The sequence below is a fragment of the Zosterops lateralis genome, assembly GCF_965231275.1.
Source record: "Zosterops lateralis genome assembly, chromosome: 6".
In the NCBI taxonomy this organism is placed as follows: Eukaryota; Metazoa; Chordata; class Aves; order Passeriformes; family Zosteropidae; genus Zosterops; species Zosterops lateralis.
In genome coordinates, this window is record NC_139761.1 from 24899683 (window position 1) to 24913640 (window position 13958).

General features: G+C 36.2%; 1 protein-coding gene across 10 annotated transcripts in view; it reads left to right on the forward strand.

Moving 5' to 3' along the window:
• The window catches only part of RALGAPA1 (Ral GTPase activating protein catalytic subunit alpha 1), a 129865-nt gene that overhangs the window by 18387 nt on the left and 97520 nt on the right, over window positions 1-13958 (forward strand). For all 10 annotated transcript variants that reach the window (XM_083863647.1, XM_083863649.1, XM_083863641.1 and 7 more), the window contains exons 9-14: window positions 5484-5692; window positions 6035-6274; window positions 9059-9247; window positions 9727-9864; window positions 12091-12239; window positions 13495-13624. In XM_083863647.1, coding sequence (XP_083719773.1) covers window positions 5484-5692; window positions 6035-6274; window positions 9059-9247; window positions 9727-9864; window positions 12091-12239; window positions 13495-13624 — 1055 coding nt within the window. The remainder of the gene's footprint in view (window positions 1-5483; window positions 5693-6034; window positions 6275-9058; window positions 9248-9726; window positions 9865-12090; window positions 12240-13494; window positions 13625-13958) is intronic.

Below are 13958 nucleotides of genomic sequence, written 5' to 3' on the forward strand. Positions count from 1 at the left end.
AGTAATGTAGTTCTCTTATTAATTAGTATTTAATCTTCTGTTGGTTAAATGCATCTTAGCTAATTAATCTCTGTGTTCAGTCTCTCTTATCTTTTGAGATGGTGGGTTTCTTAGGTTGGTGAGTCGGTGGTTGCAGATCTTGGCCTGTGGAATTACCTTTTACCCAGCTGGAACTGATTTCAGCAGAATTTCTGAGATGGTTTTAATAATTTCTTCCTTATCTTCTGCCAAATGTTCTTATTGCCCCTAAATTCTGCATTTTTTGTATCCACTATCAGTAATACATCGTTCTTCCTAAGCTTTACTAGCCTCCCCTAGGTACTAACACCTGGACAACAATGCTGCCTTTATACAGTCCAGGTTCCAGGTGTCCACAGGGTGTATTTGGGGGAGCTTTGGTGGCCATTGGTGGCTGCAGATGTGTCCCATAACTTGGGATGATACATTTTTGACCACATAAGCAAGTGCTTCTTGTCATGCAGTCTGTCACAGTGGGAGTGTGTTAACCAGGATGTGCTAACCAGATCTTGCCTCTGTCAGGTCTGGAATTAACAGCTTCCTGGCACAAATTCCTCCCTTCTGTGGCCTTAACGATGTTTGAAACATGTAATTGTGCTCTCTAACAAGACAGTATAGCAAAGCAGTTTTTAGCTTGAGTCATGTTGCCCACAAAGGGCAAAATACTTTTGCATTCCTCAAAAGTATTTGTCATGAAGGAACGTGTTAAGATTCTTGTTTCTGCTTTTCACTTCTTTGTCTGTGGAAGCCTCTGACTCTTTCATTAGAGTCAGTCTTGCCCTGTTAACCTAAATGAGGTAAATTAAATGTTCTTGTAAAACCTTTCTTTAATGTGACCTGTATTGTTGATCTCAGTTGTGCTCTGAAGAGAAACTACTGCTGCCGAAATAAAAGGTGTTAGTGTGCTGTTCTTTGGGTGTGTTGGTTTTATCTGTACAGAATCACAGTATTTGGATTATACAGTGCTTACTCACATTTCTGACAGGGCATAGTTAGGTTTTTGTGCCAACTGCATTTCATCATGAGCTTGCAGTAGGGAAGGGAAGGTAGGGTTTAGCACAGTCTTCAAAGCTGGTGCCAGAACGGTGGTGCTAGAATGTATCTTTCCATATAGAAAGTGGAATGTTAGGTGTTCCTAATACACCTGAGTTTTACTCAGGGTTTTTAGCCCATTTTAAACCAGAATGTTGTTTTCAAATCTTGATTTTATTCTCTCAGGTTTGCATGCACATGTTGGTTGTAGGCCAACAGAGTTCAAGACTCCTCTTTGCAAAGCAAAACCTTGTACACAGGCTTTAAATTACCATTTCATCACTTGAGTCAAACAGTCACATCACCATTCCTCTTATCTGTTGATGCAGCATCTCAGGAGGACTCTCCAGAGTAGTGATCTCCAGACACAATTCTGTATTCTCAAATCAGCCTGTTGAGGAAGTTTGTTGGAAAGGTCATAGCTTCTTCCAGTCCATGTACATTTATTTAGATTTGAGAGATGGTTGTGTCAAAGCCACGTTCTCTTGGGAAAGACAAACATTGGGCTTTCTCATCTACAGGAAAACCAGTATAAATATAGCCATGAGTAACAGTAGAATAATAGTTGTGCAGATGCTGAAGAGGTTCAGTGATAAAATAGCTACAAGAAGGGTAGTAAGCAGTGCTGAGAAAGCAAACCTACTGTTGCTTGATGCTCCAGAACAAGAAATATGGAAATGCTATTTTTCTCTTTCTATGAAGATCTTGATTGAGTCCATAGAAGTGTTACTGTAGTCCTCTGTTTTTCTGTGAACTCTAAACAAGAAACTTCCAAGGCCTTAGTAAAGAAGAGGACAATGGGAAACAAGAAGAAATGTGCGCAGATCCCCAGAATTACTGAGAGTGCCTTAAACTGTGCACAGTGAGCAACTAGAATGAGGATTTTTGAAACAATACAGTGATGAAAACAACAAAAGCATTGGTAAGTTGAATAATTTTTTTCTCCTCTAACATGTTCTTCTCTGGCATGCATCTTCCCAACCTATTTAAAAATAATCCTGTGCTTGTTCTTAATTTACAGCCTTGAGGCTGAAAGTAGGGCAGACTTGGGCACTGAGCCTGCTACAAAGAACAGTTCTCATGCTACTGGTGTAATGTTTAATTTAAGAGAAGTCATGAGGTGCAAATCAGAACAGTAGTTTTAGTAAGCAAGCATTGGAACAGGGCTTTACTGGACACAGCATAGTGGACTGAGATTCAAATTCTGTTCAAATTCTGGCTTTAGTATTACAGACTTAGAAGAGGAATACAGCATTTAAAAAGCCCATGAGATCGTTTTTTGAGGGGGGTTGGTTTTGTTTAGAGTTTTTTTCCTTTTTTGTTTTGGGGTTTTTTTTGCCTTAGTAAAATTTTTTTGCCTTAGTAATTTTGATTGTAAAGTCTTTGTTAAATATCTGTTGAGATTGAGTTAGAAGTTGTTTAGTAAGAGCTACAAGTACAGCAGTAATATGCCAGGGCCATTGCTTCTTCCGTCATAGTAATGTGCTTTTCTGTGCCATTTCCAAGCCATTTAGATGGGTTCCTTCATTTACAGGGAAACACTGAAGTGGGCTGTCCTACAGCTGTCTTTAGCTCTTCATTCCTTATGAATCCTTTATTGTCTTAAAAATTAAGCATGGTCAAAGCTTACAGGTGTCCACTGTGTTTTTGCTAGCATGTTCACTTTCTACCCTGTTATATCTTCCACCACTTTCAGCTTCCTGCCTTTTTTGTCATCGGGTTCCCAGAAGGGGAAGGGCAGGGGATGGGCAAAGCCCAAAACACAATAGAGAGAAAAAATGGAAAGTTGGGGCAAGGGAATATTTATTCTTGTGCTGTTTTAGTCCATCTAACAAGCTCTGTTCTGCCTTGGTTTTATGTCTGTGCCCTCATCTGAAGCCTTGATACCTTCTTCCAAGATGGACAGAATTTGAAAATATGAGAAGCAGCTGGAAGGAGGATGCATTTGAGAAGCAGCTGGAAGGAGGATACATTTGAGAAGCAGCTGCAGCACATAATGCAGTTGAAACAAATTATAGAAAGAGGATGTTCTCAGAGGTTATCATGAAACAAGGAGACAGTGTGCTGCAAAAACATTTTTACTGCATATTTAGTCCTTTTGAAAGTACTGCCAGTATTGCAGCCTTTGTACTCTGCTGAATGCTTGTAGATACCAGAGAGGACTGATATTTGCATCTTTAAATGCTGTGCTACCAGGCATTTGCTTCCTTTTTCACAGATTGTACTGCTACACGTGCTTGTTACAGATACCATAATTTTTAATTTTCTTACTAACCTGCTGCATTCTACAGAATGAAAACAATGTACTGGTTTTATTATTTGCAGTAAATAAACCATTTGTAAACTTGTCAAAGAGTATTCTGTGTATTTGTTACTTAGTTAGGTAGATGATATGCCAGAATCGTGGGGTTTTTCCTCTAAAAATAATGCTTCCATTGAAAAGTGTGAATGTAGTTTTGGAATTTGTACAGGAAACATTTCTCAGTGTAGCAGCTTTGTGATGGGTTTATCACTGCTTATGTATGTGGCTTTTGAAACAACACTGAGACAGACCAGTGCGGATATCTTTAGTGTGGGTGCTGGATCTTGCGTATTTGTGATGATAACAAAGAAATCTTTACAGCAGTCTGTGAGATACTCTAGTTTCACTTTAGATGCCTTAAAAAGGCTGTAATAATATGATTGCTTAGACAATAGTAGATTATTTTTTCACTGCTGTCCAGATTTGTCCCTCTTGGATTCTAACACCATAGACTGGCAGAGTTATACAGGATCCTTTAAAACAACTCTTGACTACTTTAAGAAGATAGAGTCAGGGAATAATTTTATACTGTTCAGTGTGACTTTTTAATATCTTCTTTGACTCTCACCATTAGTATCCTTGAACTGCTTTCTAGTTAGCCTGTAAAACCATGGAACTTCTCTCTTGCTCATATACTGCAGGCCTCAGAAGAGTTGAGGCAGTGCTGACATAACCATGTCTGTTCAATCTGTCACTCTCTATATATGGATAGGACCGTCATTTTTCCAGGTTTCCGTCTTTTTGTTAGTTTGTTTTGTTTTGTTTGGATTTTTGTTTGTGTTTTAGTTTGAGTTTCTTGGGTTTTTTTTGCTGTCACTAGATGGAAATCATGATACTGAAACACCAGCATCAAGATGTCCTGACAGTATGTGTCATAATCAGTCCTCACACAAATATTCTTCTTTTTGTTTTGAAGTATATCTCATATTTGCCCATATAGGACTAGGACTACGGTTGGCTGACATGCCACTTTCAGAGAAATGTCATTTGCACATAAATGTTCCATTACTGCTTCAGGTTGATGACTGTTAATGCAGAACTATTCTGCGCCATGTCTTGGGTTGCAAAACCTAGAAATGATATTTTGCTCTGTTAAGTCACAGAAAAATGCACAATTTAAAAATGGTACCCATGTGTCCCCCCATCTTTGTAGTGCTTTTACCGCACATTTTCACTCCATCCACATAGAGTTAAGTACTGTCATGGTTTTCTTCTGAAGCAGATTCAGGAGTACTGATGACTAGCACAACAGGGAACTATAAAAGCTAAACACTTGTGGACCATCGTGTAGAACATGGGGTGGCGAAAATGGAGTTGTCAGTTCTAGTGCCCAAACAGCCATAGTTCCTTCCAGCTGATGTGCCCCTGAGCATCCTTCATTACATTCCCTACAAGCCAGTATAGAAGCTATTGCCACACAGTCATCTTGCAGCTAAATCATAGGAAAATTTACATGCCTGTGGTCTGGCAGCAAAATTAGCCAGTGCAAATGGAGCCCTAGGTGAAGCTGCAAAGCTCATGTGGCTTTGGAGCAGGATTTCTCTATTCTATTCATCTTTTGCAGGGCCAGAAGAGGCTGTTATGTATCTCCCATTGTAGCTATGATTAGATTTTGCCATATATTAATTTTATAGGAAAATAGTTTTCTTGTATAGGTCATAGTCTAGTTGACAGTTGTTTTGCTACTTGGAACTTTGTAGTTTTCAATGAAAATTTGTAGTGAGTTTGCTGAAGTTTATCTTTAAATATTGAGTATAACATAGTTTAAAAGAACATGAAAATAATGAAATGTATTTACCTACATAGAAAAGCAATGCAAGCAAAAACATAAAGCTATCACTTTCAGATAAAAAATTAAGTGTTCTGCATAGCAGAAATAAGTTTCTGGTTTTTTGGACAAACAGTGTTATCTCCCTTCAGGAGAAAATTCAAGTGTTTTCATGTCTTACAGTGCTTGACATTTTCTCTGTTGCATCCATTCCAGCGCATCTTGGAATGAGTGATGCAACAGGCGAATGCAAGAAAACTGTACCTCTGAAAATTCATGTGTATTGGTTATAGTTTTAGGATTTCTTTCTTATGCAGATCTTTCTCTCTCCACATATTTTTAAGATGTTGTTTTTTCATGCAGATATACCACAAATGAGACCAAAGCCACACTACCTAATAGATAAGAAAGATGCTGAAACCAATGAGGCAGTATATTGCACAAAGGAACCTTTCATCAAGGCTCGTGTTATTGTCATTCGATGGTTGGTGTCTTTCTGGCTTGAGCCAAAACCTCATACAGGACCTCATATTCCTGGGATGGAAGGTGAAAATGTGCCAAAGAATATTCAGGTAAAACCAAATACACAAAAATGTATTTGTTTTCATGGGTTTGGTTTAATTGTTAAATCAGCAGTATGCTCTCCTCCAATAATTACAACTAATGAAAAGTTAAAAAAAATCTCTAAACAAATTGGATGTTTATTAATTCACTTTGAAAGGATCTGCAATGTTCAAATTCTGTGATTTGTTTTTAATCAACTGGACATTAGAAACCTTGAAATGCAGTAAATCCATCAGTTTGTTTGGTTTTTTTCTTTAATTCTTTGTGCTCTTTAAATTATACTGAAATTCTATTGATTTATTGCTGTACTAAAATGAACTATGAATTTTTTTTTTAAAATTTTTTTTCAGAGAGCAGCTGCTAGCATGGCTTCAAGGGAGGATAGCAAAAATGACAGTACTGATAAGCAGGATAGAAATGCAGAACCAGAACAATCTCATTCTAATACAAGTACTCTAACAGAGAGAGAGCCAAGTTCTTCCAGCCTCTGCAGTATTGATGAAGAGCATTTAACTGATATTGAAATTGTCCGGAAAGTCTTTTCTTCTAAAAGAAGCAATGTTAATTTCCTAACTGAGATTTTTCGACAGGTAAAAAATTCTCTTTAGAATGCAAGAATCTTGATTATTATATTGTATATTTTCATTATGTCGTGGTTTTCTTTCAAGAGCACTAGTTAAGCAGAACATTATACCAAGTTACAGTTTTTTTTCTGTCATCCTGCCTTCAAAAATCAAAAAGCTAAAATTCTGAAATACTTTCTGTGTAGAATACCCCTAGTTCCTCTTTTTTTCTAATTTTATATCTTTAATAACCAGTTTAGCAACATTTAACTTAGACCTCGCAGTTCCCCATAAATGGGAATGTTTAATCTGTTCATACATCAACACTGTAGGTATTAGAACTCACAGCCTACCATATCAGCCTAAGCCTCCTGTGGGAGTCTGCAGCTGTTACAGAGCTGTTTTAGGAGCATCTAAATGTCCTTTCCTTGATAGTGTTCATCAGAAGAGTAGGACAGATGGCTATAAAAGGTAGCAGCTTCTGTTTCTGACTTAACTGCAACCAGAAATGTTAGCTGAGCATACTCAGAATTGTATTTCTCTACTGGAAACCATTAAACAAATTTAAACTGAGAACATATGCCAGAATATGGAGCATTTATTAATAGTAACTTAGAGTTCAAGGTGGGAGAATAGAACAAGATAAACTTTCTTTATGCCCCATGCTATAGATCAAAAGATGAAGAGTGTTTTCTGAATAATAGTAAAGAAAGATACACTAAGTTTCCAGTAAAATGCACAACACTAATTGCTTTAAGCAGCAGAAAGCTGAACATTTTAAAACTTATTTATCTGGATGAAGTAAATGTTTCTGAATGAGGCAAATAAATGTGTTGTGGTTTGAAAGCAAAATGAATGAGAGGCTCCAAGTCAGAGATATAATTTAATAAGAAGAAAGGTAAAAAGGTAAAAGTAAAATAAAATAAATACAATAACACAAAAGACCACTGACAGAGTCAGAATACAACCTGAGCAGGATGATGGAAACAGTCCAGGTGAGGTGCTCTTCCTGAAGCAGTGATCCTGTAGACAGGTCTGGTAGCTCTGGTCCTCTGGGAATCCAGTGGATAAGTGCCCCTGCACTGTCCCACATACCAGCTTATATCCAGGTGAGAATGCTTGGCTCCTCCCCCTGGGCAGAGCATCTCACAATAGGATGAGAAGTGTGAGATGGGTCCTTGATGGCCCATTAAACAGAGATAACCCCTGGAGGGAGTTACCTGTGACTCATGGGCCATTAGCAGAAGACATCTCAAAAGTCATTAGCAGAAAACACCCCAAAGGCGTTAATGGGCCATTAGCAGAAAAAGCAGGGGGCTTGGGAAAACACTAGCCCACCTGGTTTGAACAGTTCATGAAGATGGTGATAGAATAAATACTTTGTGTACATCCTACACTGCAACCCAGGACAAAATGTCAGAAGCTTATCCACATCCCTTGTATCAAAGAGCTTGGACACATTACTGAGTTACCCAAATTCAGCTGACAATCAAGGGTTTACAGAGTCTGAGACATTGAACATAGAGTGTAAATTATCAGCGGTCTACTTTTCACTGTCCCCACAGTGAATAGAAGCAAAAGCAATTTTCTTCATTCTTTTCACAAGTCACTCTGTAAGTTTATGTAGATTATTTGGATTTCAGATCATATGAGATCATATGAGATCATATTTACATCATTATTTACCCAGGAGTTTTCAGTGTAAATAAATTTCTAATATACAAGATGTTTGTAATGTTTTGAAAACATTAGGACTAAGTTATTCCTGTCAAGAGGAGGTTTCAGTTGTACTGAGTGGTGGAAAGATTGTCTTTAGAGAACAAGTTTTTATGCTTTTTAGATTTGAGGGTGCAAAAAAATGTATATGGGCTTGCAGAAGAATGTTAGACTTGATGAGCAAGTATATGACTGAACTTGTCAGTTTAATCCTGTAATACACAGCTGAATTCTTCTTAGTGTGATAATGGTATTAAATCTTTGTCTCCAGAGTGAACATAACTACCTGTGTTACCTGGGTCCTCCTTAAGGACATGGGCAACTAGTTTTCAACAGTCACAGCCTGGACCCTGTAAAACTGTGTTAGTGTAGTTTATCTGTTCTTCTAAATATATAATTAGGTCATCATGGTCTTTGGTAAGTGTATTTATAGTTAGTTAAAATCTGACTAATGTTAAAAGTTTCTGGTCTATGACTAGTTGTTACCAGCACAGCCAATACAGAAAACCTTCTGAAGAGGACACTGATCAGCCATCACACCCAGACAAATGCATGATTTTTGGAAACAATAATACTGAAATCTTTCCAGGGAGTCATTTGCTTTAAGAATTCTGTTTTGTAAAATCTTAGTTAGCTAAAAATAAGATAGATGACTACCAGTATTGTGAGTCACTTGAACTTTTTTTAGTAATTTAGAGCTGGTTTAACTCCACTTTTCCAAATCCTCTGAATAGAACATGTTGTAATAGAAACTTCTGCTCATTCATTTTACATATTTTGGTGGGTGTTTGGGTCTTAATTTCAGTGGGCTAGGTGCTAAGTAGATATGCCCACATGGATTCTTATCTCTTTCAAAATATTTCTTGATATTTTTAAAACAAGTTTTCTTGTTTAAATGTAAGTTTTTTTTCAAGTTTTCAGTTTATGTATGAAGAAAGTGAGCAAACATTTAGATTTGGCAATAGTTTGTATGCTAGGATCCTACATGGCTGTAGGCGGCTGTATTTTCCACCTTTATCTCTTAGAACTTGTACAGTATAGAGCTCAACTTATTTCAAATATTGTAACTGGTTTTTTTCTTTCTTCTACTTGCAGGCATTTCTGTTGCCAATATGTGAAGCAGCTGCCATGAGGAAGGTGGTGAAGGTGTATCAAGAATGGATTCAACAAGAAGACAAACCTTTATTTATGAAAGATCCTGAAGAAATAATGCAGTGCACAACCTTAGATTGTGATGAAAATGTTGACCATAATTCATCAGAGAAAGGAAAAGAAAGAGAAGAGGTAAAATATTATTGGTTAATATTTGTGCATTAATCTGCCAATAGACAGAGAAGTGGCTTCCTTGATAGTTCATACGTGGTTTTCTTTGGTATCAGAGAATTTATTGGAGAAAATCAATGGTAAAACACTGTATGGATGAGCTACCAATTTTATCCATTATCTGTAGCTTTTTAATGTGCTTAGTTCAATTTAAAATTGCATATCATTTTATGAACTGTTTTCAAGATGTGGATTATACAGTATGCCAACTTTCAACTGTGTAAAAATTAGATACAAATTAAAAGATGACAAAAATAGTAGTTACTTCATTTCAGTACTTTAAGGTAATTGCTTCAAGCCTCATGAAATATTGTTGTGTCTCAGGTGCATTTGCCTGCTGTTGTTTATTATTTAGTATCTATTGTATCCTTTTTCCTTTAATATAAAGCCAAAATACCTGTCTAGAAATCTGTGGAATTTTAAGAAAAAATATTTTTCAGGAAAAAGGGATGAACTCCAGTCATGTTAGAAATTCAAACTGGACAAGAAATGGCTGTTATGAAGACGCTTTGCATAAAACATCTGAAATTGATACTGAAGAGCAAAATGTACGAGCTGGAGTGCAGTCAGTATTGCAGGTATAAAACAGACTTGATATTTAATTTTATCTAAATTATCTATCTAAAATTACCTTAAATTCTTGTTATCAGCACATAAACAGTGGAATATAGTGCAATATTTCTGCCAGGGAATCCCATGCATCTCTAAAGCATTTCTAAATTTTAAAATTATTTTATATGCAGCAAGTAAATGGTAATGGTTTAAATGTTAGACAAATGACACTGGTTCACTCTATCTTTATTGACCTGAAGTAGGACAATGTATAGACCAGTACTGGGTAACACAATAAAAAAAAAAATCTTTTCATCAGAATGTGCATTCTCCTCTGCATTATATTAGAGAAAAAATAATCCTCATGCTACTGCAACATCTTCAAATAATTCTAATTAAGTGTTTTATGAGAATGTTTAGAAGCTTTTTTCTTTTATGCTATTAGTCACAAAAGCCAAAACATCCAATCCTGTTGTTTTTTCTAGTCCTATTAATAAGGTGTCTAGTCCTATTAATAAAGGGATTTTTTTTCATCTTTTTCTGAATTTGCACCATCTTTCAAAAATTTGATGAGGTGCCATAACTCTCTGGTGATATTGTTAAGGAAAGCAGGAGTTGCAGTTGTACCCTAACAAAAGTTTTTAACATCTTTCAGGCAGTTTGACAGGGTAGAAATTGTGTTATTTTCAAATGTTTAGCAAAATGCTTCACTGAAGTTTAGGCTATGGAAATTTGGGAGGGTATAACGTGAGAATCTTTGAAATGCTCTTATGGTTTTAAAGTGTGTGCATTTTACGTATGTGTTGTGCCCATACATTCGTTTAGGTGGTATATGACTCTACCTCCATAAAATTTCCAGCAGAAGATTGATTCTGAACAAAATAAAGTAATGTGCATTTTCCACTTTACTGTGTGCACTGTGTGACCATGTTAATTGAAAATCATTTTTGCTACAGCTTGAAGAATGTTATGAATAGGGTTTTCGTTTGTGCTGTACACTGTTATATACATAAATAAACTTTGTAATTGAAATAACTTTTTTAATTCAAATACATTATAATAATTTAAGCTTCATAATCTTTACTTTCAACAACTTTTTAGAATATGAAGTGTTACTGAGAAAAGAAATACAAAGTATCTGTATTTGTTTGCAATATACTACTACAGCTTACACATCTGACAATGTCTTGAAGATTATTCATGTTGAAGTTTTTTGGACAAAGGTTCATTTGACTACCAAATTTTTTTTTTTTTTTTTTTTTTTTTTTTTTTTTTTTTTTTTTTTTTGCCTGAAACAGAGTCAAGACATCATTCTAACCCAGTACCATGTCTCAATTTGAGATTTCCTGACCTGGAACCACGTTTGATTTTCCCTGTGAATCAATAATCCAAGACTTCTGTCTTGAGTTTTTTTTCCATTTAATGCTTGCATAGACTTATTTCTTGGCATTTAGAATAGATTAGGTTCATTAGTTGAGGCTAGTGAATGTAAAACTGCATACTAATAGTTTTTAATTAGTAAAAATCCAAAGCTTTCAGTAGAGGGAAGTTACGACTTTAGTACCAATGACTTCCTGTACATGTAAAAAAAATAATTGAAAATCTAGACCTGAGATTCAAGTGCTTTCTAAAGTTACCTAAAAATATAGTAACACTTCAGTAGCTGCTTTTGTAGTGCCTACAATGTCCTTGCCTACTTTTTTTTTTCATAATTTTCATTCTGAAGGCCCTAATTCACTGCCCACTGAAGTCAGTCACTTTGGGGAACGTGTCCAGTTTCCTACTTTTGGTAAGCCTTACTGATCCCAGTGGGATGAATGCTTTTGGCTCCCAGAACATGATACAGGCTGTATCATGCTGAGGCACACACTGTACCAGGACTACTTCAAGCAGTTTACTATATATTGTACTAGTCAGTTCCTGGCTTACAGGTGGAACTTTGTGCAGTGGACTTCTTACTGGAACATTTTTATCCAGCATACCAAATTAATCATATTGAGTAGTTTATTGAACCATCTGTCTATGAGAACAAAAATAAGGTTTTATAGAAAAAATGGGGAAAAGATCAGTCTCATTGTTGCTTAATTATTACTTCAAAGTGACATATTTAAACATACACTTCTGTGTGCATCTGCAACCTTTTCTGATAAAGATTCTCTGCTATAGATTTTTTCTTCCTGATTCTACCAACTGAATTGCTGAAAATATCAAAGTGCTTCAGGATCATGACATCCACTCTTTTCTGCTTACAGGTTTTTATAATAAATTCTTCAAATATATTTTTTCTTGAACCTGCAAATGAATTTAAAGCTCTGCTGGATGAACACACTGATATGTGCAAACGCATTCTCAATATTTATCGCCACATGGTAGTCCAAGTGACTATGGACAAGAAGACATGGTAAAATGCTGATGTTTTTGTCTTAGATTATTAGTTCACAAGACAAGTGAAAATTTACATAATAGAAAACACGGTAGAGTGGTATTAGTTATATGCGCCAGTTGCTTTAAATCAGTTAACACATGAACTTGAACACCATAGACAACTTTACACAGGGGAGGTGTAGGGAGGTTATCTGCTTTCTTAAAACCTCTAGTAAGCTCCTAGTTAATTTGTGGCAGCTTAGACCTCAGTGCAAAGAGGACTAAGCTGGGATATACAGACTGTTATTAAGGAGCTACTGATGATTTTTTCCAGGGCATTTGGCTGATGTATCAAAGCGTTAAAATATTGAAACATATGAAGCTTCACAGCCTTATTTAAAAATAAACAAAAGTGCCCCAGACAAGCATGGATAACTGTTATAGTCAGATGTGTGTTGTTCTTGACCTGGAATTGTATACAAGAGTCTGTGTACTGTTGAACTGTGTCATGCCTTTCCAGTGCTTACAGTGCCTAGCAAGTACAAGAGACCCTGCTTTAAAGGAATTCCTATTATTCCCCACTCCTTAAATAGTAGTCTGTAATCAAGTGCTATATTGCCACCATTCTCCATTACAAGGAAGAAGCAGCAAGTCTGATTTATTTAATTTTAACTTGACTTGCATTCAATCTGTCAGTAGTATTTCCTGAACTCTGGGTAAGTAAAGCTGGCACTACGTGTCATGTGAAGCTTGTCTCCTCTTCTGGGGAGCCAACTTATCTGGCCACTGGGAAATTTGGGAGTGATAATAGTAAACAGATTCTACTAGATTGGTATTTTCTTTCCCAGTTTCACGTTAGTGTAAAGGAGTGACTCTAGACCACAATGGCAAAGATTGTGCCGCACAAAATAATTCATGAAGTACATTAATGATAATGCAAAATTACCAAAACCTGTAATTCATAGAAAAAGAAACAGCTCTGATTGAAAATACAGTTAAAACTTGGCCTCTAATTTCAGGCCGTTGAAGGTGATAGCAGTTGACTGACTTGGAAGAAGATATTAAAGGGCAACAGGGATTCTTTACTCTTAAGTGTGAAAAAATATTGGAATAATTTCTTTTGCAAGAACCAAGTTAGGCTCTTTGTAATCCTTATGACCTTTTTGGAATGTGTTTAAGCAAATAAGGCTTGATTATTACCTTTTAAAATACCTTGGTATATACAGATGTATATACCTTGGTATGTACAGAGGTTTAACAAAATGATAACTGAGTTTAATTCTGTTTTGCAGGGAGCAGATGCTACTTGTGCTGCTCAGGGTAACTGAATCTGTGCTGAAAATACCACCCCAAACTTTCTTGCAGTATCAAGGAAGAAAAAACTCCACTTTAGCTGGAAGACTTGCAGGACCTCTTTTCCAGGCAAGTAAATGTAAATTTACTTTAATTAAGTTCAGCCTAATTTTCATTAATAGATTGGATACTACTGTTGGGTAATTTGTCATATCACTGATATGTTATCCAGATAATGTGAATGGTGTGAGTCAAAAAGCTGGTTATATTTGTTACTTCCTGTCCTGTATTTTAATGACACTGTGACAACAGTATTTGAGGTACTGTAAAATTCAAGAATTGCTGTCCTTTAGATGAATTGGAATAACTGGCAAAGATAACTGGCAGTGTGTGCAGTTTAAGCCTGCTGCCATAGCAAAATTTGCTCCAGTCAGCATGAAGTCTTCTGTGTTATCCATGGCTA